The sequence below is a fragment of the Gouania willdenowi genome, unplaced genomic scaffold (assembly GCF_900634775.1).
Source record: "Gouania willdenowi unplaced genomic scaffold, fGouWil2.1 scaffold_333_arrow_ctg1, whole genome shotgun sequence".
In the NCBI taxonomy this organism is placed as follows: Eukaryota; Metazoa; Chordata; class Actinopteri; order Blenniiformes; family Gobiesocidae; genus Gouania; species Gouania willdenowi.
Window position 1 is genome coordinate 342,599 of NW_021145095.1, and position 21,725 is coordinate 364,323.

A 21,725-nucleotide genomic window follows, 5' to 3' on the forward strand; every position below is an offset into this window, starting at 1 on the left:
ACGGAATAACTAAACAAGCTACAAACATGAAAGTAGAGACTTTAATCTTTCAGAATCTGGTGTCAGATTTCAGATTGTCATAGTACAAAATATTATGTGGGTCTTTAAACATCAGTCAAAATGCTCTAAAACAGCTGGCACTGATGGGGGTAGAAATTCTGAAAATGGCTGGCACTGAATTAGTTTATTTGGTCGACTAAACATTTTCATCATAGTTTTTGTTGATTAAATTTTTCCAAGTGACAATAACTAAACTATGACTAATTGAAGAAAAACATGTTAATAAAAATGATATCTACAATAATACTGTATATATTTTTACTGACTACTAAAAACTAAACTATATTTTGGTCTCAAAAGATGAAATCCGATCAGAACTCATGTGATCAGGTGGTCTACCAAATTGATCACATCTAAACTGTCTGTGTTTACAAACTTTAATAGCATCACATATCAGAGTTGTATTCCATCAAGCAGGTTATGTTCAAACTCTGAGTATGTTTGGGCTCAAATGAGGGAAACTCTGAGTATCTCATTCCTAAATGAGAGGTATGTTCTTCTCTGAGTATATTACCATGGCAACATTGTTCATGAACTAAACCTGGTTGCTGGCAGGTTTTATCAAAGAAACCCCTGGCTTCTACCTGGCTCCGCCCACCTGAACACCGTCTCTGAACACTTTAATGAACCATGACACTGTTCTCTGAAACACATTAGTACGCTGCTGGAAGGGAGGTAAGAGGTAAGTCACGCGAGATGTTCTGAGAGTCACGTGACAATCTGTGAAAATTCAACATGGCGGCTCGCCGCCGAGACTAGTTTACCGATCCTGCTTACGTGCACATATTAACGATTTTTTACCGTTAAATCAACGCCACCGACGAGAGCCGACCACGCGCCCCCCCCACCAGCCAGAGTGGAGGACCTCGAGGATTTCATCGATAGATATTACGCCGAGTACGTGATGCAGACCGGACAGAAAGCCAGTACATCAGGTAAGTCGGCCAAGCGCCGAAAAAACGATTCAGCTACCGATACGTCAGACCTCGAGGTAGAATCCCACACGGAACTCTTACAAACCATAATTAAGAGGCTAGGCTAGATGTGCTCATCTTACTGCACCGAGACATTCAGGAAATGAAAGCCAGCCTGGAATTTGCCTATCAACAAATCCAGGACTTACAAAAAGACAACCATGATATCCATTCGGCTTTATCCGCGGTGAGCTCCGAGGTAAAAGAGCTGAAGAACGAAAACAAGTTTCTTAAAGAGTCAGTTCTGGATATCCAATCTCGCAGTATGAGAGACAATGTGATTTTCTCAGGCATCCCAGAGACCCCCAATGATGACCCAGATGCTCTGCTAAAAGACTTCATGTCGTCTGCGCTTAAAATCCCGGCAGAAACCGTGAAAAACATCACATTTCACCGTGTCCATCGCCTCGGACCACGTAGAGGTAACCGGCCACGTCCCATCATTGCCAAATTTGAGCACTTTCAACAGAAAATACAGGTAAAAAGTAAAGGTCGGGAACTTAAAGGTACGCAATTCGGCATGAACGATCAATTCCTTCGAGAAATAAACGAACGTCGAAAAACCCTGTATCCTATCTTTAAAGAAAACCGACAGAAAGGCAAAAATTCCAAACTGGTCGTAGAAAAGCTTTACATAGATGGCCAACTGTTTAGGGATTCAAACATCACGCCCTGGTTCTACTGAGAAAGACAAATCTAAAAATAATAATGAAATAATAATAAATAAATAAAAAAATAAATAAAAAAAAAACATAGGTGATTTGTGAGTTAACATTCAAAGGATAATTCTCCACTTAAGGTGAAGTTAAGGTAGCATTATTTTAAAGTTAAAATAAATATATGTGCTGTACGTGTGTGTATGTATGTTTGTGTTTGTGTATGTATATATCTATATATATAATTAAAAAAAAAAAAAAAAGTATTTGTATGTATATATGTCTGTGTGTGTGTGTGTGTGTGTATGTATGTATATGTATGTATATATATAAAAATAGAGGGAAAAAAAATATATATAAAATAATGATAATTCCAAAAAAAAAAAAAAAATAACAATTAAAATAAATAAATACATAAAAATAATAACAACACCAAAATAAAAAAAATGAAAAAAAAAACACGGATAGGTGTATATATGGACACGTGTGTGTATGTATGTATGTTTGTATGTATGCTACATATTAGCTTAGATTTTGGTAAACACTTTTCGGCACGTACTCTCTCACAGGACACTCTACCGTCATGTCAACTCTTTCTTCTCCCACCCCTCACTCTTTTTTTCTTTCACATTCACTCAACACCCACAACACCCCCCACCTCCTACACCTCCTATAATTACCCCTTGCCCCTTTTACTCTTTTGATACCTGTTGTTATTGTTGTTGTTATTGTTGTTATTGTTGTTGTTGTATGTTTGTGCTTTTCACTAACCTTTTTGATCCAGTCATTTACCACGTGGCGTTATCGCATGATAAGTGTGTCTCCTCTTCTTTTTTTCTTGCATCCAAGCCTTTTTTAACACAGTTGTGCACAAATGACCACAGATTCTCAGATATGCTAAGCTTACACCTGTATGGACTAACACTCACCTCATTCTATGTATCAGTTTACAGTAACTTCTTGGAATGTGCGTGGCATTCGCTCGCAGGCTAAAAAGATTAAGATATTTGACTATGTTTCAAGATTAAATGCAGACATTGTTTTCTTTCAAGAAACTCACTTACTTAAATCAGAAGAAAAATCCCTGACAGATTCAAATTTTAATAAGATATATAACTCATGTTTCAATTCCAGACAAAGAGGAGTCTCAGTTCTTCTCAACTAAAGGTTACCCGTTAACATAATCAACTCCGTCATAGACCCAGAGGGTAGATATATTATTATCAAAGTAGTAATCTATAATAAATGTTTCACAATTCTTAATCTATATGCCCCCAATAATGATGACCCTGATTTCTTCCATAGAATTTTCTCAGAGCTTTCAGACCTTTCTGCAGATTCATCTTTAATCATCGGAGGTGACTTCAATCTGGCGCTCAACACATCATTGGACAGATCTAGTAAGTGCTCAAATACAAAACCATCTCGATCTGCTAAAGTATTAATGGATTACATGGAAGATCTCGGAATAGGAGATGTATGGAGACTGAATAACCCAACTAAAAAAGAATATACCTTCTTCTCCCCTGTGCATAAATCCTTCTCCCGAATTGACTTTTTTCTTTCAAATAATTCCATCATACATAAGATTTCCTCTAAAATACATCCTATAATTATTAGCGATCATGCCCCAATATCCCTCACCCTGCAGTGTGACTCTAATCAGAAAGTATCCTCTCTATGGCGCTTTAACACTTCATTACTTAATGACAGTGAATTTGGAAAAATTATAAGAAAAGAATGGGAGGACTTTCTATTAACAAACGACTCCCCGGAGATATCACCGTCCTTACTCTGGGAAACCGGCAAGGCTGTCATTAGAGGGAAGATTATATCATACTCTTCTTTTAAGAAAAAACAGGAACAGATAGCAGAAAAAACACTTGAAGAAAAAATTAAGAAACTTACGGAAGAATACGCAGCTAACCCATCTGAACTTCTATGGGAAAAACTTCAAAATACAAAACTTAATCTGGATATCATCTTATCTAAAAAAAACCGACTTCATTTTGCAACAATTACGATACAAAAACTTTGACTACAATAACAAATCAGGCAAATACTTAGCAAATCAGCTTAAACACAATAAAGAAAATTCCTTTATAGCAGCAATTTCTGATAACTCAGGTCAAACTTTAAACTTACCTCAGGACATTAATAACATTTTTCGTGATTATTATCAAAACTTATACTCATCAAATTTAAACCCTGACACTGAAGATATTAAAACCTTTCTCAAAAACCTAAACCTACCACAGCTCACTATAGATCAGAAAACCACCTTAGACTCACCATTAACCTTACAAGAATTACAAAATGCTTTAGATAGCATGTCAACAGGCAAAGCACCAGGTCCAGATGGGTTCCCTGCTGAATTCCTAAAACATTACTGGTCAATGCTGACTCCACTATTTTTCAGAGTAGTAACAGAGATAAAAAATAAAGGTTATGTAGGAGGTCACATGAATACAGCGAACATCAAATTGTTACTTAAACCAGACAAGAACCCCATGTTACCCTCAAGCTATCGTCCCATCTCACTTATTAACACAGACTTAAAAATTATTTCCAAAGCACTCACATCCAGGTTAGAGAAAGTAGTACAGTCAATTATACACCAGGATTTATTAAAAATAGACACTCCACAGACAATGTGAGAAGACTGTTTAATGTGATCAACATGGCACAGAACTCTAAAAAGAAAAAAAAATCTTGTCACTCGATGCAGAAAAAGCATTTGATAGAGTAAACTGGTCGTTCCTCCTAACTGTCCTTGGCAAATTTGGCTTCGGAGAATCATTCATACAATGGATCTCCACCCTGTACAATAAACCTAAGGCCTCAGTAACCACAAACAAAATAACATCCCAAAGCTTCACACTGCAGAGGGGAACCAGACAAGGCTGCCCACTCTCACCTTTGCTTTTTGCAATATTTGTTGAACCTCTCGCAGCAGCTGTACGTCAGAACTCTGTTATTAAAGGAATCCACTCATCCATCTCAGAACACAAAATTAATCTTTACGTGGATGACATTTTACTCTATTTGGAAGAACCGCAATCCTCTTTAGAGGAAGTATTTAATCTAATAAACAGCTTCTCTAAATTATCAGACTATTCCATTAACTGGACAAAATCATCAATCCTCCCTTTGACAAAAAACTCATGGAATCCTGCACACCAAAATCCACAACACCCCTCCACCACAAATACAATTAAATATCTATGTTTAAATATATCACCAAACTTAAATGAATTAATTAAACTAAATCATGATCCGATGTTGGACAAAGTCACAGAAGATCTGTGGAGATGGAACAATCTCCCCATCTCACTACTTGGCAGGATAGCCTCAGTTAAAATGAAAATTTTACCAAAAATAAACTACCTGTTCTCAATGATACCACTGAAACCACCAAAACAATGGTTTCAAAGATTAGATTCTACAACTACAAAATTCTATACTAGAAATAAAAAACCTAAAATAAGCCTTTCAACCCTTCAAAAAAACAAAGACGAGGGTGGTTTAGAAGCCCCTAATTTCATGCATTATTACTTAGCAAACCAAATACTATATTTAACAGAATGGCTAAAACCAAAAGAATACTACAACACCTGGCTAGAAATAGAACAGTTAGACTGCAAACACGTTAAACTCTCTGATCTCCCTTTTATCACTGCGACCCTCAAACATCACAACTGCTTTAAAAACCCACTAATTGCCTCCACACTGACTGCATGGTGGAAGCCCTGGACATCACAAATGTCCAATTAAAAACTAGTATACTGTCTCCAATCTGGCACAACCCCGACTTTAAAAATAAAAAAACACCACTCTATCTGAAGACATGGGAAGAGAGTGGAATCACTCATCTCCAAGACCTTTTTGAAAATGACAAGATCAGGTCATATAACAATCTAACCCAAGCATTCGATATAAATAAAAGTAACTTTCTACAGTACTTACAAGTAACAGAGACAATAAAGAAAACTACTCCACTAGACTTAACTACTTTACAACCTCCAGAACTGGCTATATATATGAAAAAAATCTCAACAAAATCAAAAAAACTCTCAAAAATATACAGAGCGCTCTCGAACACTAACTGTAATTACTTACCAATCGCGAAGTGGGAGGCCAAACTCTCAATCACCCCGAGCACTGATTTCTGGGCAGAAATTTGTTGTAATACTTTTAAGATGACAAAAAACACAAACCTTCAGCTAATTCAATACAAGGTCCTCCACAGATCCCACATTACCCAACAGACAATGCATAAAATGGGCTTCTCAGCAACAGACATCTGCTCTCAGTGCACCCAGAATACAGCGGATTCCTATTTACATGCCTTATGGCTTTGCTCCCCAGTTCAACACTTTTGGATTCTAATCACTGAAAAACTGTCCTCCATTTTGGACTGCAGGATTCCTTTATCTCCAAATCTTTGTTTGATTGGAGACCTGACAATGCTTCAACCTCCAGCAAACCAATCACAATCAATCCTTGCGGCACTAGCCATAGCAAAAAAAACAATATTACTAAATTGGAAAGACAAAAAATCCTTAAACATAAACCAATGGCAAAATCTCCTTACAGAATTTATTTCCATGGAAAAGATGTCTGCTCTCAGAAAACAAAAAAAAATAACGTGCTTTGAGGAGCGTTGGACTCCTTTTTTAATTGCATTAAATCTAAATTTTTAAAAGCCTGATGATCTAGCCTGCAAGCGACTGCCAGCACCACTCTTTACTAACGCACTAGCCCAACTGTAGGCCTGGGCCGCCTTGGGCCTCTGGGGTGGTCTTGGCCGGGATGGCTGGGGTGGGTTGCCGGGGTGCCTTGTTGCCTCAGCACGGGTGTGCATTCCTTCTGGGTGTTCACGAGGTCCCGGGGCTGTTTGATTTGGCGCTGTTGCCCCTTGCATGCGTATCTGGTTGGTCTCTGGGGCTGGGGCGCTGCGTGCTCCCCTGCCTCTCCTTCCCCTTGCTCCCTGTCCCCCTGTCTCATCCTCCCCCCCTCCTCCTCCTTTGCTCTTGCGCCCGCCATCCTGTTGGGTTGGGTTTGGGGGGCTCCCGTTGGCCGGGGGCACTGGTGGGGGGGCTGTGGCTCCCGCCTGGGGGACGGGCAGTGCCGTGCCGGGTGGGTTGGCTGGGGGGTGGTCTCGTTGGGGGGCTTGGGGTGGTGGGGTCCTTGGCTCCGGTCCGGGGGGATCCGGGGTGGGGGTGGCTTTGGGGGTGGCTGCTGCCCGGGGTCGGCGATTGCCTCCTGGGTCGCTGGGTGGCGGGGTGTGGCTGTGGGTTGCTCCGTCGGCCCTTGCGGGTCCTCGGCTTGGCTCCCTGGGGCGCACCTTTGCCAGGGATGTCGCTTGCGCGACGAGCCAGGCGGGGCCCCCTCCGGGGCTTTTTGTATGACCGCAATGGCCGGGGTGTGGCCGTTACGGCTAGAGGGGTGGGGTGGGGGGTGCTATGGGGTCTCCCCGGGGGTCGTATTGGGTGGGTGTGCGGGGGCGCGGCGCGTGGTTCCTGGCCTGGTGGATCCGCGTCGGGATTGGCTGGTCTGCTGGCTGGGTGCACCGGGCACCGTGGGCGCGATTCCGGGGCGGGGGTGCCCCGGGGGCGGATCCTTGGTCTACGTGTCCGGGGGAGTGCTCTCCTGCCATCTGCCCGGGGACCGGCCGCGGCTCGTGGCGGCGCTGCGCAGCCTTGGGCGGGGCGGGGCTGGTGGCCTCGGGCCCGCTGTCGTCCGGGGTGTGCTGGCGTCGGGGGGGTGTCTCGTGCCGGTGCGTGGGTTGTCGGGGATCGCCTCCGTGGGGGGGGGGTTCCGGGCTGGGGGTGCTTCGGTACTCTGGCTTGCCGGTCCGTGTCGGGGGGGCCGGGGCCGCCTCCCGGTGGAGAGTGTTGTATCGTGGCGCCGGGTGGGCCTGTGCTGGCCCTGGTGCGGGCACGGGCCTCCCCCCTGCTCGGCCGCTCCCCTTGGCGGCGGAGTGGCGTTGCTCCAGGCCGGCGGGCGGCGGGGGTCGCCCCCTGGGGCGCCGGGGGATGGGGTTGGTGGCTGGCTTTGCCCGGGGGTGGGGGGTGTCGCCGTGCTCCGCGGGGCCGGCGCGGTCTGGGGGGTGCCGTGGGGGGGGTCTCCGGCTGTGCTACTCCGGGGCCCGCAGTGCCACTTGCCCGTCTGCGCCATCTACCCTCTCGTGTGGCCCGCCATGCGGACGGGCCCGGCTCACACTGGACAGGCCTCCTACATGTTCACTTCACCCCACTCCCAGCTGGTCTGGCTCACTCACAAAATGCACCACACACCCATACCCAACCCTTGGGGGGCTGGATGGTGGGACTGGGGGTGGAGGGGGCCGCCACCTGTGTCACTATGTAGTGGCGTGGGGGCGGCCCTCCTAACTCTAGTTGCCCTACTAATCCCTCCAATTTTAATCGCATCTCAACATGCCACCCCACGGAGGGTGTATCATCATTTACACCCTCCGGCCTATTACACCACATACACATAAATCCACAGAGGCTGGATGGGGAGCACCGCTCCCCTCCATCCCCCTTCTTTTAATTACACCCCATACATTCACCAAACACACACATTCACACAGGGGATTGGGAAGTGCCTCTTCATTGGGGAATGGAGAGGCACCATAACAGGGTGGTGGGTTGGTACACATATTTGGGCCTCTCCGGTGGGGGCCTGGCCCCTCTGTTGGTGGCTGGGCCACTGCATAGAGTAAAAGTACATCAGGATGGTGCGGTCGGGCGTGGCAGTGGGTCTCGGGGGGGCTTTGCCGGGGTCTCTCCTTGCGGGGTCTTTCCGGGCGGTGTCGGCCTGGTGGGGCGCGGGGGTGCCTCTCCCCCTTGGGTGTGGCTTGGTGCTTGTTTCGTCTCCTGGTGGCCTTGGGGGTGGGCCCCGCGGTGTGCAGGCCCGGGGCGGCCTGCCTCGCCGTTTTGGGGGGTGGGTGTGCTGGGGGGGTGCTGGTGTCCTCACCGGGGGGCCTGGGAGTTGGGGGTTGGGATCAGTGGCGTGGTGCGCTGGGTCCTTGGCTCCTTGGGGCCTTCTCAGGTGTGTATGGGGGGGCAATGGCTGCCTCTCGGCTTGGGATCTTGGGGGCGTTCGGGGGGCTGCTTGCCATGGGGTGGTCCCCGGGGGCCCCTAGATTTCCCGCTCTTTCTGCTGGCCCGACTGCTTCTTCGGGCCCAGGTGCGGCCCATGGGTTTTGCAGTAGCGGTTCTTGGAATCACATTTGTCATGGACGCACCGGCCTCGGGCTGTGGGATAACACTCATACTGGGCTCAACCATAGACACGTTGTTCCCAAATACCTGTTTTATGGAATTTCCATTCACTTCCTCCTCTGCTCACAGCCACCACCATTATTCCTAAGCCGCACACTGGTTACCAGACTGGTTTGATAACACAACAATAAGCACAATATACACTACCACAATTTCACATCGCATCACTTGTAACTTATTGACTATTCCCCACCCATTCGTTTTCCTATCTTGTATCCCTCCTCCCTGTTAACCCCACCCCCCTCACCCTGGTGTAACACTGCCCTCTCTTTTTTACATCCTCCCTTTAATACAGTATTTACCCTTCCCTAGGGAGGGCTGGTGATGGTCACAATTATGCAATGAAATAAATTCATTTATTTAATTGCAATAATAAAATATGCATTGCTGTTAAAAGATTGCACTTCTTGTAGTGTTAACCTTCAACAGCATGTGCAGACAAGGTAAAAAAAAATGAAACACATTAGTAACATCACACACCACAGACGTGTTCACATCATTACTAATGTTGTGTTGCTTCATGTTTTTTGGAGAGTTTCTGTAGACTATATCAGATTTAGTCAACTAAAATCTTCATGTCATTAGTGACTAAAAATAGACTATAACTGAAATAGTCCTAATGACTAAATGTGGAGTGTTAGGTGAAGGTTTTTTTAAGTTTGTTTCTGTTTTCTCTCCCTGCCTTTCAGTGACAACCTATGGGTCCCTACCTCCCCCACATCTTCATTGAAAAGTGCTCTGCCTAGAAATAAAAGGCTTGTTTGCATAATCTCTTTGTTGTGGTCCTTCAGTTGTCTTTGTTTGTTCAGTTATGGTCTCCCTTTTTGTGGCCATAACATGAACTAAAACTAAGTTGCATTGTAGTCAAAAGACTATGACTGAAACTAAATCATTATGTGCTGACCAAATGAGCACTGGAGCTCTCTGAGTGCTCTTGCTAAATTTACTAATGCAGATGACATTATTTATTTTTGAGTTGATAAATTGTGTCTGAAAAAATATTTAAATGTAATTTCACAAGACATATTTAAATCTTTTGTTATGACACAATTCTTAGAAGTTCTGCTTTATACACATCACATAAATCCAGCTTTAATGTGAGGGTTGTAAACATGTCCTTTGATTCCCTTTGATCCCACTGACCTGAGATAGTCCAGTTTACAGTGAGGACTCTTCAGTCCTTCACACAGCAGCTTCACTCCTGAATCCTGCAGATCATTGTTACTCAGGTCCAGATGTTTCACACTGGAGGACTGAGAGCTGAGGACTGAGGACAGAGCTGCACAGCTTTTCTCTGAGAGACCACAGAAACTCAACCTGATGAAGAATCAGAGAAACCTTATAGATGTTTGTCTGTGTGAGAATTAAAGGGATGCTCTTCTAAAGTCACATACTTAGCTTTCTTGGAGGCTTTGATCACTGGGAGCAGCTTCAGAAAAGCTTCCTCTGAAGGAGAGAATCTCTTCAGGTCAAAGACTTCCAGATGTTCTTGTGATGACAGCAAGATGAAGACCAGAGCTGACCACTGAGCAGGAGACAGTTTCTCTGTGGAGAGACGTCCTGATCTCATGGACTCTTGGATCTCTTCCAGCAGAGAGCAATCATTCACTTCATTCAGACAGTGGAACAGGTTGATGCTTCTCTCTGTGGACAAACTTTCACACAGCTTCTCCTTGATGTATTTAACTGTTCTCTGATTGGTCTGTGAGTCACTTCCTGTTTGTGTCAGCAGGCCTTGTAGGAGCCTCTGATTGGTCGGCAGTGAAAGACCCAGCAAGAAGCGGAGGAACAAGTCCAAGTGTCCATTTGGACTCCGTAAGGCCTCGTCCACAGCACTCTGATGGAGATGGTTTAAGTCAGGCTCAACTTCACCATCAAGAAAGTTCAGAATTATTGTTTGAAATAAAAAAATCCATAAGTTCTGTGGTTGATGTTCGAGCAGGTTGACTTTAGAGCTGATTAAGGTCTGATGGACGTGAAGAGCAGCCAGAAACTCCTGAAGGCTCAGGTGGATGAAGGTGAACACCTTGTCCTGGTGCATGTTGCTCTCCTCTCTGAAGACCTGTGTGAACACTCCTGAGCACACTGAGGCTGTTCTGAGGTCCATGCCACACTCTGTCAGGTCACTCTCATAGAAGATCAGCTTTCCTTTCTGCAGCTGCTCAAAAGCCAGTTTTCCCAGAGACTTCATCATCTTCCTGCTCTGTGGACTCCAGTGTGGATCTGTGGCAGCTCCTCCATCAAACTTCACCATCTTGACTTTGTTCTGAAGGACCACATAGTGGCTGTAGATCTGAGTCAGAGTCCTGGGCAGCTCTCCCTTCTCTCTGCTCTTCAACACGTCCTCCAGAACTGTAGCAGTGATCCAGCAGAAGAGCGGGATGTGGCACATGATGTGGAGGCTACGACACGTCCTGATGTGGGACATGATCCTGCTGACCTGCTCCTCATCTGTGGACCTCTTCCTAAAGTACTCGTCCTTCTTAGGGTCAGTGAACCCTCTGACCTCTGTCACCATGTCCACACGCTCAGGAGGGATCTGATTGGCTGCTGCAGGTCGTGTGGTTATCCAGAGGCGAGCTGATGGAAGCAGTTCTCCTCTGATGAGGTTTATCAGCAGAACATCCACTGAGGTAGACTCTGAAACATCAGTCAGGGTCTTAGTGCTGAGGAAGTCCAGAGGGAGCCGACACTCATCCAGACCATCCAAGATGAACAAAACTAGGAAGTCCTGGAAACTGCAGATTCCTGCTTCTTTGCTTCCAGAGAAGAAGTGATCAACAAGTCCCACCAAGCTGAAACTCCTCCCCCTCAGCACGTTCAGCTCTCTGAAGGTCAGTGGGAATGTGTAGTGGACCTCCCGCTGGGCTTTGTCTTCAGCCCAGTCCACAGTGAACTTGTGTGTTAAGAGTGTTTTCCCAATGCCAGCCACGCCCTTTGTCATCACTGTCCTGATTGGTCGAGGTCTTCCAGGAGGGGCTTTAAAGAGCTCTTCTAGTGTGATGGCTCTTTCTGCTGTGTCTGATCTCCTGGATGCTGTTTCTATCTGCATGACCTCGTGTTCCTGGTTGACTTCTCCACCCCCTCCCTCTGTGATGTAGAGGTCTGTGAAGATCTCCTTCAGGAGGGTTGGACTTCCTGCTTTAGCCACGCCCTCAGACACACACTGGAACTTCTTCTTCAGCTTGGACTTCAGCTCACGTTGGTATCGATGAGCCTTTGTTCCTGAATAAAGACAAACTTAATGTTAGAGTGGAGAAGTCAGAGCAGGTTTGAACATTGGATATCAAAGTATGTGATCTCAGTCTGGATGGTTCCTCAGATTAACTGTGACTGTGTTATGGTTAGTTCTGTGCAGTCCCCTCCCACTTGTGTGCGTTTGTTTTTGTCTGTTCCTCCGATGTGTCCTCCTCTGTGGTTTCCTGCAATCAGCGGCAGGTGTGGCAGCCAGGTTCTCCTCATCAGCTCATCAACCTCCAGTGCATAAAGACCAGACTCTACCTCCACTCAGTGCCGGATTATTATCTACCCCTGTGGTATCAAACTCTCAGATCTCGGCTCTCAGTGAAAGTATTCGTCCCCATGGTCTTTGTTCTCACCTCCTCATGTCTCCTTATTCTCCAGCATTCAGCGATACTCACCTCCTGCCTGCCTGCTACTCTTCTGCTCCACACTCACCTCACATGTTTTGGGAGTTCAGGATTGTGACGGGGATCTCCACTCATCTCACCGCTCACTGAAGAAGGAAAAACTCTGCACATTCACATCACTTGTAAATTAAATCACTTGTTCACTGTTAACTCTGTCTGTATCGTGCGTCTGGGTCCAAAACAATATACACACCGTGTGTATCACAACAGAATAATCCGGCCACCATGGGCCTAGCCGATTCAGAGACACCGGCCAACTATAGCTCTCTGCGTTGTAGGGAACAAAAGCACCTCAAGCATAAATCTTCCCCCTTTGCTAGCAGGAATGAACCAAGGAGCCTGTCTTTGTGTTATCATCGAACTGTTTACACACAACTGCCCCCGTAACTCTGAGATGCAGGACTAACCCCACTATGTGGTCTTTGAACTTCTTACCGGAGCCGCTAAGACTGAACCAGCTATGTGAAGTACTCAGTATGAACCCGTCTTTTACGACTCCCCTTCCGGCCAAACAAAAGGACCAGAGAATCCAAGGACAGTTTTCCCTTATATTACCTCCCTGCGACATTTATGATCAAAGAAGAACATCCCTCTTCTCCCCCTTTTTAAAACAGATACTGTGGGATGCTATAAGTTCAAAGAACGGTCCCAATGCCCTTTGACCCCCTGTGGTGAGATGTCACAAGAAGACGCTTACCAGACCTTCACTGAGAGGTCTCCAAGTGATGAAAGGAGAACAAAGAAATTGTACTATGTTTGAAAAGTTAGAAATGAGAACAACGAACATGTGTTTGACTGAAAAATTACAAATGAAAACATTGTTGTGGAATGATTTCTCCAGAAATTGGAATTACAAATATTGCCTGTTCAATCACACTCGTTTCATGCAAGACAATAACCAACAGAATGCTATTTTAAAGTGTTTATCATTTAAAAGTGCTTAAAATTACCAGAAAAACATCACAAAAGTTAGTTTGAGGTATTTACTGCGACCATATAGTTAAGAGGAGGCATAACATGATTTTTGACATTTATGTTATGAGTAATTACAGGTAAAATGCATTAATTAGTTCCTAAAGTGATTCGAGGCTATTTCCTAGTCGTGTTTGGTATCAAACTCTTTCGTAATACATGATATTTCAGGATATGATGTTGAAAAGATGTTTTGAAATATGTGGAATTAATTATTAGGCATTCTTTTATGTTTAGAATCACCCCTTGTCGTCTGTCTCTGTCTCACACTCACACACACCCAAGACACACCCACAAGCTGAAAGCAGTGACAGTGACCAATCGCCGACATGATCACAGAATAATCAACGAAGATGCCTCCTCCAAAAGGCGTCGCCAAACGCCCTTTAAAAAAAGACGCGCGACCAGAAACTACAGTTTTTGGACGCGGGCGTTCATGCTCACACGTGTTCCCTCATGTTTCCAGTCTTTTCATTTATTTCATTTTATTTTTAGTTGAAACAGTTAGATTTTGGAAACCACAGCTGCTTGGTTCGGACGAATACAGCATCTAGTGACGTGCGTAACAGCCGAAAGGAAGCCCGGCCCGCGACCCGTTGTGGTTAGCCAAGAGCCATTCTCTAAGCCAGCTGCGAAGGCCTAACCGCCCGGATCGGCTGAAGGGGCTACACTCTGTTGAACCGAAACAGAACCAACGGTGGCACGTCCTGCTGCATTGCTCAAACAGCACCTCCAGGTCCAACCCTGACATCTTCAAGGTACAAGAATGAACTCTCATCAGCAACTTTCATCTACAATAGATCACATACATATTTCCATAACTACAAACTTACACGCATTAACAACATGCTACACACACAGTTCATCTCATTCATGTTTGTTCGTCTCCCCCTTGTCCGTCCTCCTCTCTTTGTTATGAGCTCTCTTTATTTTATTCTTTGATTTTATGATTTTATTATTGAATATGTATCCTGCATTTTTATTCAATATTTAGTAGATTAGCATCCTTCTAGATTAGTGATTTCACTTTATTACGTATAATCCTCACTTTTATTAGCCTAGAAATACATTTTATCATGATTTAATTATCCCATTTCAATTGATATTTTGACTGTGTTAATTGTTGACTTTTGAATAAAAGGTTAAACATAATCTTTGATTCCTCTGATTCATTAAAGCTGTGATGATGGTGTAGATGTCTGGTAGAATTCACTTTTCCCTGGTTTCACATTGATGAGTTTAGTCTAAAAACTTAGACATATTTCTCCTGTTAAAAGGAGTGGCACCCCGCAAATTTGAAGTAATATTAATAATCATAATTAATATTCTCAGTTATATAACCCATTGATAATAACTCATCTCATCTTCCTACAGCGTGATGCTCTCTCCTCTCAAGATGCGTTGCTCGGTCAACACGATCAGACTCTTCACGGACACATGCATTACAAGTGATTTCCACAAGCCTCAGCAGGGTAGAGACGCAATTAACACTAGCATGCCCAAGGTTTTCTTACTCCTGTTGCCCTGCCCAGAGGCCGCCAAATGACACTCATTTGCAACTCAGTGGGCCACCTCTCTTATGTAAATACAGCCACTCGATCGGAATGTGCAGCTGGGCAGTGACAAACTTTGGGGGTTGGTGTAAATGATGGCCAGTGTTGAGAAACCAGTTTCTCCCAGGTAGATGTTTGTTAATCCAAATAACATTATATGGAATTATTGGATAAGAATGGCCAAATTAATATGAGCCATGTGTGTTGTGATCAATTAATAAACCACAATAAATAAAATTAGAAAAAGAAAAACAGTATTAACAGTATTCACTATTTACCTTTATTGTTTTTGAAAAGTGCTTATAAATAAAATGTATTGTTGCTATTTATGGTAAAGCGAGATTTCCGAGTGTGAAAAGGACTGTTTGCTGCAATCTCTGACGTTTGGGGGTCTTTTGTTGCCAACTGCATCACTTCGTACAACCCAGGCAGGCACATCACCATAGATGAGCAACTTTTTCCAACTAAGACTCGCTGCTGTTTCTTGCAATACATTGCAACGAAGCCGGACAAGTTTGGTATCAAGTTCTGGGTGGCATGTGACTTTAAATCCAAGTATGTGTGCAAAATCATCCCATATCTTGGCAAAGACCCCAGTCGTCCACCTGGGGAGAGACTGTCTGAAAATGTGGTGATGAAGCTTATGGAACCGTTTATGGACAAAGGAAGAACTGTTACAACCGACAATTTTTTCACTTCATTGTCACTAGCACGTCGACTGCACAGCCGGAAGACCACCCTCCTTGGCACAGTCAATAAGCTTCCAGATTCAGCTAAAAAGAATTTGGCCCGTGAGGAATTCAGCACACAAGTGTTTTCAACCTCTGGTGCCACACTGACTGTTTATGTGCCCAAACGAAAGAAGACTGTCTGCCTCCTCAGTAGCGTGCACAGCGTGGTGGAGACTGAAGTTTCTCGAAAAAAAAAGCCGAACACAGTCACCGACTATAACAGCATGAAATGCGGTGTGGACGTCATGGACCACATGGTTCGAAAGTACACTGTGCGTTCAGGAACACGGCGTTGGCCAGTCGCTGTGTTTTACAACATGATTGACATTGCAGCGCTGAACGCACATGTGCTTTATCAGGCATGCACTGGGGTCAAGGAGAGAAGGGTGGACTTCTTGCTGGAGCTTGCAAATGAGCTTGCCCAGTCTCATATGGCAGCCAAGGAGGTGAATGAGAAAAACCTTCAGCAACAACCACCCACACCTGATGTGGGGAAAAGGGCATTGTGCCAGGTGAAGTGTTGCTGCAGGAAAAACCGTGCCACCAAGCGTTGTATGTATTGTGACAAGTTTGCATGTGGAAAATGCATAAAGGAGGTGTGGCAGTGCCAGAAATGTTCACAAAATCTCTAATAAATAAATTTCACCAAGAATGCAAACAAACTGTGACATCTCACTATTACTACTTACTGTCGCACAAGTTGAAATATAAGTTGCAACTTCTATGTAGCTGCTGTATGGGAAACACAAAGGAGAATACAAAAGGTCTTTGTGTCCTTAACCTACCCAGCCATCCCCCCACCCTAGCTGAGGGGGGAGTAGTGGCCTCAGTAACATAACAATGGTCACAAGCTGAGTTGTTCACACCCGCCATCTGACACCAGCTTGGACTTTAAAGGTATAGGTGTCAAATGACACCACTCTGGTCATGCTAGTGTTAAATGTAGTCCAGCCACCTGCTCCTACTCCGTCAACCCGAGCTGCCCCTCCTCTTAGCTCTGCTCAGCCTCGTGAGCCGTTTGTTCCTGCACCCGAGAGATTCAATGGTAGTCTGGGGGATTGTAAGTCGTTTCTTTTTCAATGTTCTCTCGTGTTCGAGCAACAACCACTGACTTACGCCAGTGACCGTTCTAAGATAGCCTACGTGTTAGGACTCCTCACAGGAAGGGCGAGGTCTTAGGGAACCGCGTTTTGGGATAACCACCACACTGCTAATACGAGCTTCCCTCAATTTTTTGAACAGATCACCGCTGTCTTTGATCATCCCGTAGCTAGTAAGGATGCTGGCAACCAGCTACTCAGCCTTCGGCAAGGCTCTCGAAGTGTTGCTGAGTTTTCGATCGAGTTCCGTATATTAGCCATGTCACTAGGTGACATGGCTAATGTCCAGGGGACAATTATCTAGGGGATATTTTTGAAAGGACTCAACGGGGCAGTCAAGGATAGCTTAGTGGGTCGACCTGAAACTAATAACCTGCAGGAACTCATCACACTAGCTATCAAAATTGATAACAGACTCCGGGAAAGACGGCGTGAAAGTGGACATGAGTTTCAGTTTCAAAGACCGGGTCCCTCTTCCTCTGTCCTGCCCACTGCTAGTGGAGCCAGAAACTCCGATAACCGCTGTGGTGACGTCTCATCCTCGGAGGTCCAAACAGCGGTCCCAATGCAGCTTGGCCGTAACCGGCTAACCCCCGCCGAGAGAAACAGACGTTTTCAGCAGAGGTTATGTATTTATTGTGGCAAAGAAGGGCACAGATTGGCAAACTGTCCCAGCCGATTAAACTACTAAGCTCACCAGTCGCAGTCGGGGTGCTGGTGAGTAAAACCGCTGTTCTTAGTTCTCCCCGTAGACGCCTCAATTTAGAGGTCAGTATTTTTGTTGAGGGTAAACCCCTAACCCTGCTAGCCCTTGTGGATTCAGGAGCAGATTCTAATTTTTTAGATAGTGAGTTAGCTAGGCGAGCTCGCATCAAGACCCTGCCTATTTCTCAGCCCCTCCTTGTTGATGCCTTAAATGGTCAACGGCTCGCTCGTGTCGAGTGCGAGACAACGACACTATCAGTACTCTTAGCAGGTAATCATCGTGAACGGTTAGCCTTTCTTGTCATGCCGTCATCTCATGCACCCGTCGTGTTGGGTCTTCCCTGGCTCCAACTTCATAACCCCCTCATTGATTGGGCCGCGGGTAAAATAATCAGTTGGAGCAATTACTGTCACGCCAAATTCCTCACCTCAGCGTCCCCCTCATGTAAACCACCTTCGTGTCGGCTCCCTTCGGTTCCTCTGGACATTTAATCGGCTCCCTCCGTTTACCATGACCTTCGAGAGGTCTTTAACAAACAAAGGGCTCTCTCCCTTCCTTCGCATCGGCCGTATGATTGTGCCATTGATTTGCTGCCTGGTGCCCCTCTGCCTACGAGTCGGCTGTTAAACATATCGGCACCTGAACGTCAGGCTATGGAGACTTACATCACAGAGTCTCTTAACTCGGGCATTATATGACCTTCGTCGTCTCCACTCGGTGCGGGTTTTTTCTTTGTTGGCAAGAAGGACAAATCGTTAAGACCATGCATCGATTACAGGGGCCTTAACCAAATAACCGTCAAGAACAAGTATCCGTTACCACTCATCAGTTCTGCCTTTGAACCCCTCCATGGGGCAACAGCGTTCACCAAACTGGATCTTCGTAACGCCTACCACCTTGTTCGCATTCGGGAGGGGGACGAATGGAAAACTGCCTTTAAAACACCACTCGGACATTTCGAGTACCTGGTCATGCCATTTGGGTTAACCAATGCTCCAGCCATTTTCCAGGCTTTGGTGAATGATGTTCTCAGGGATCTGTTGAATCAGTTAGTCTTTGTGTATTTGGATGACATCCTGATTTTCTCGCACAGTCTCGAGGAACACATTGTCCATGTCCGCAAGGTTCTACAGAGACTACTGGAGAACAAACTGTTTGTGAAGGCGGAGAAATGTGAATTCCACTCATCTTCTGTGTCTTTTTTGGGATACATTCTAGAAAGCGGGCAGGTGAAGACTGATCCGGCGAAAATCAAGGCTGTCATGGAATGGAACACACCGACTTCTCGCAAACAGCTACAACGGTTCCTAGGATTCGCCAACTTTTACCGACGTTTCATCAGGAACTACAGTCAGGTTGTAGCACCCCTCACTAGACTTACCTCACTCTCCATTCCCTTTGCTTGGTCTCCAGCGGCCGAGGAGGCTTTTCTGGGCCTCAAGGAGAGGTTCTTGTCGGCACCCATCCTCATTCAACCCGATCCCAAGTGCCAATTTATTGTGGAGGTGGATGCATCAGACGTAGGGGTGGGCGCGGTCTTGTCCCAAAGATCACCAGGGGACCATAAACTACATCCATGTGCCTTCTTCTCCCGCAAACTGTCCACAGCAGAAGGTAACTATGACGTCGGTAATCGGGAACGACTGGCAGTTAAGTTAGCTCTGGAGGAATGGCGGCACTGGTTGGAGGGAGTCGAGACACCATTTGTGGTTTGGTCGGATCATAAGAACCTATCTTACATTCAGACTGCAAAAAGACTAAACTCGAGACAAGCCCGGTGGGCTTTGTTTTTTACCCGCTTCCAGTTCACGGTCACCTACAGACCAGGTAGCAAGAACATTAAACCGGACACTCTGTCTAGACAGTTTGCCGCTGGTAATGGGACCCCTAGCCACCCTGACACTATTCTCCCTTCGTCGTGCCTGGTGGCTGCTGTCACCTGGGAGATTGAGTCGGTGGTGAGATCAGCTCAAGATACACACCCCAATCCAGGTGGGGGTCCTCCTAACTGTCTCTTTGTACCAGAATCTGTCCATTCCCAGGTTCCCCAGTGGGGTCACTCATCGAGGTTTGCCTGCCATCCAGGGGTGTCTCGAACCTTGGACCTGCTTAAGAGGCACTTCTGGTGGCCTACTATGAGTTCGGACGTCAAAGAGTTTGTGCTAGCCTGCACAGTATGTTCCTGTGGTAAAGCCTCTCACCGCCCCCCTGTGGGGCTCCTCCGTCCGCTCCCAGTGCCTGGCCGTCCATGGTCTCACATTGCTCTGGATTTCATAACAGGCTTGCCTCCCTCTGAAGGTAAAACTGTCGTACTCACCTTTGTTGATCGTTTCTCTAAGGCTGCCCATTTTGTTGCACTACCTAAACTGCCATCGGCCACAGAGACTGCTGAACTGTTGACTGTACACGTTTTCCGTCTGCATGGGATTCCTTTGGATATTGTTTCTGATCGGGGACCACAGTTCACTTCTCAGGTCTGGAAAGCGTTTTGTCGGGCACTGGGGGCAACTGTGAGTTTGTCGACAGGTTACCACCCCCAAACTAACGGTCAGACGGAGAGAACCAACCAGGATCTGGAGGAGGCCCTCCGATGTGTCTGTGCCCGGAAACCAACTTCATGGAGCCAACACCTGGCATGGGTGGAGTACGCCCACAACTCCCTCACATCCTCGGCCACAGGTATGGCACCTTTCCAATGTTCCTTGGGTTAAGTGCCCCATTCCCTCTGTGCAAGCTCACCTTCGGCGGATCCGTAGGGTCTGGAATGCGGCTCGGGCGGCTCTTTTGAGGACCAGAGAGCGCAACCAGAGACTGGCGGACCGCCGCAGAGTTCCTGCACCTGCCTACATCCCAGGGCAGAAGGTTTGGTTGAGCTCAAAAGACATTCCACTGAATGTGGCTTCCAGAAAGCTGGCTCCTTGGTTTATTGTCCCGTATGAGATTTTAGAGGTCATTAACCCCTCTGCTGTCCGTCTCAGACTTCCTCCTGCCCTCAGGATTCATCCCACGTTCCATGTGTCCCAACTCAAGCCGGTGTCCTCCTGTGACTTGAGCCCTCCTGCCGTCGCCCCCCTGGCACATCGACGGCCATCCTGCCTTTACAGTGAGGAAGATTATGGGTGTTCGTTGCAGGGGGCGTGGCTTCCAGTTTTAGGTGGACTAGGTGGGGTACGGCCCTGAGGAGAGGTGTTGGATCTCCAGGGCCCTCATTTTGGATGCGTCCCTTATCTAGGACTTTTACCGTGCTACTCCGGGTGAGCCTGGTGGACCGCCTGGAGGCGGTCGTTGGGGGGGGGGGGTACTGTTATGGTTAGTTCTGTGCAGTGCCCTCCCACTTGTGTGCGTTTGTTTTTGTCTGCTCCTCCAATGTGTCCTCCTCTGTGGTTTCCTGCAATCAGCGGCAGGTGTGGCAGCCAGGTTCTCCTCATCAGCTCATCAACCTCCAGTGCATAAAGACCAGACTCTACCTCCACTCAGTGCCGGATTATTATCTACCCCTGTTGTATCAAACTCTCAGATCTTGGCTCTCAGTGAAAGTATTCTTCCCCATGGTCTTTGTTCTCACCTCCTCGTGTCTCCTTATTCTCCAGCATTCAGCGATACTCACCTCCTGCCTGCCTGCTACTCTTCTGCTCCACACTCACCTCACATGTTTTGGGACTTCAGGATTGTGACGGGGATCTCCACTCACCTCACCGCTCACTGAAGATCACTTGTAAATTAAAACACTTGTTCACTGTTAACTCTGTCTGTGTCGTGCCTCCGGGTCCAAAACATTATACACACTGTGTGTATCACAACAGAGTGATTGAATTGTGCTTTGAAAAAGAAAAGCCAGCTTTGTGTCCTTCATGTGATGTTCCTCACAGTGAAGATGTTCACATGCTCTTACTGCTCTGCAGATGCTCAGCCAGCTCCTCCTGCTTCATCCTCTTCAGGAAATACACTGTGATGTTCAGAAAGGCCTCCCTGCTCCTCCTCTGCTCCTCATCTTCACCCTCCATCTGACTCTCTGAGCACTCTGGATCATC

At 46.2% G+C, this 21,725-nt stretch overlaps 1 protein-coding gene across 1 annotated transcript in view; it reads right to left on the reverse strand.

The window, feature by feature from the left end:
* LOC114459665 (protein NLRC3-like) overlaps positions 1-21,634 on the reverse strand; it is a 31,427-nt gene extending 9,793 nt beyond the window's left edge. Inside the window, exons 1-3 of the mRNA XM_028441859.1 lie at positions 21,587-21,634; positions 10,377-12,207; positions 10,095-10,299 (exon numbers count right to left, since the gene is read on the reverse strand). Coding sequence (XP_028297660.1) covers positions 10,095-10,299; positions 10,377-12,207; positions 21,587-21,623 — 2,073 coding nt within the window. The 5' untranslated portion in view covers positions 21,624-21,634. The remainder of the gene's footprint in view (positions 1-10,094; positions 10,300-10,376; positions 12,208-21,586) is intronic.
* Positions 21,635-21,725: the final 91 nt, after the last annotated feature.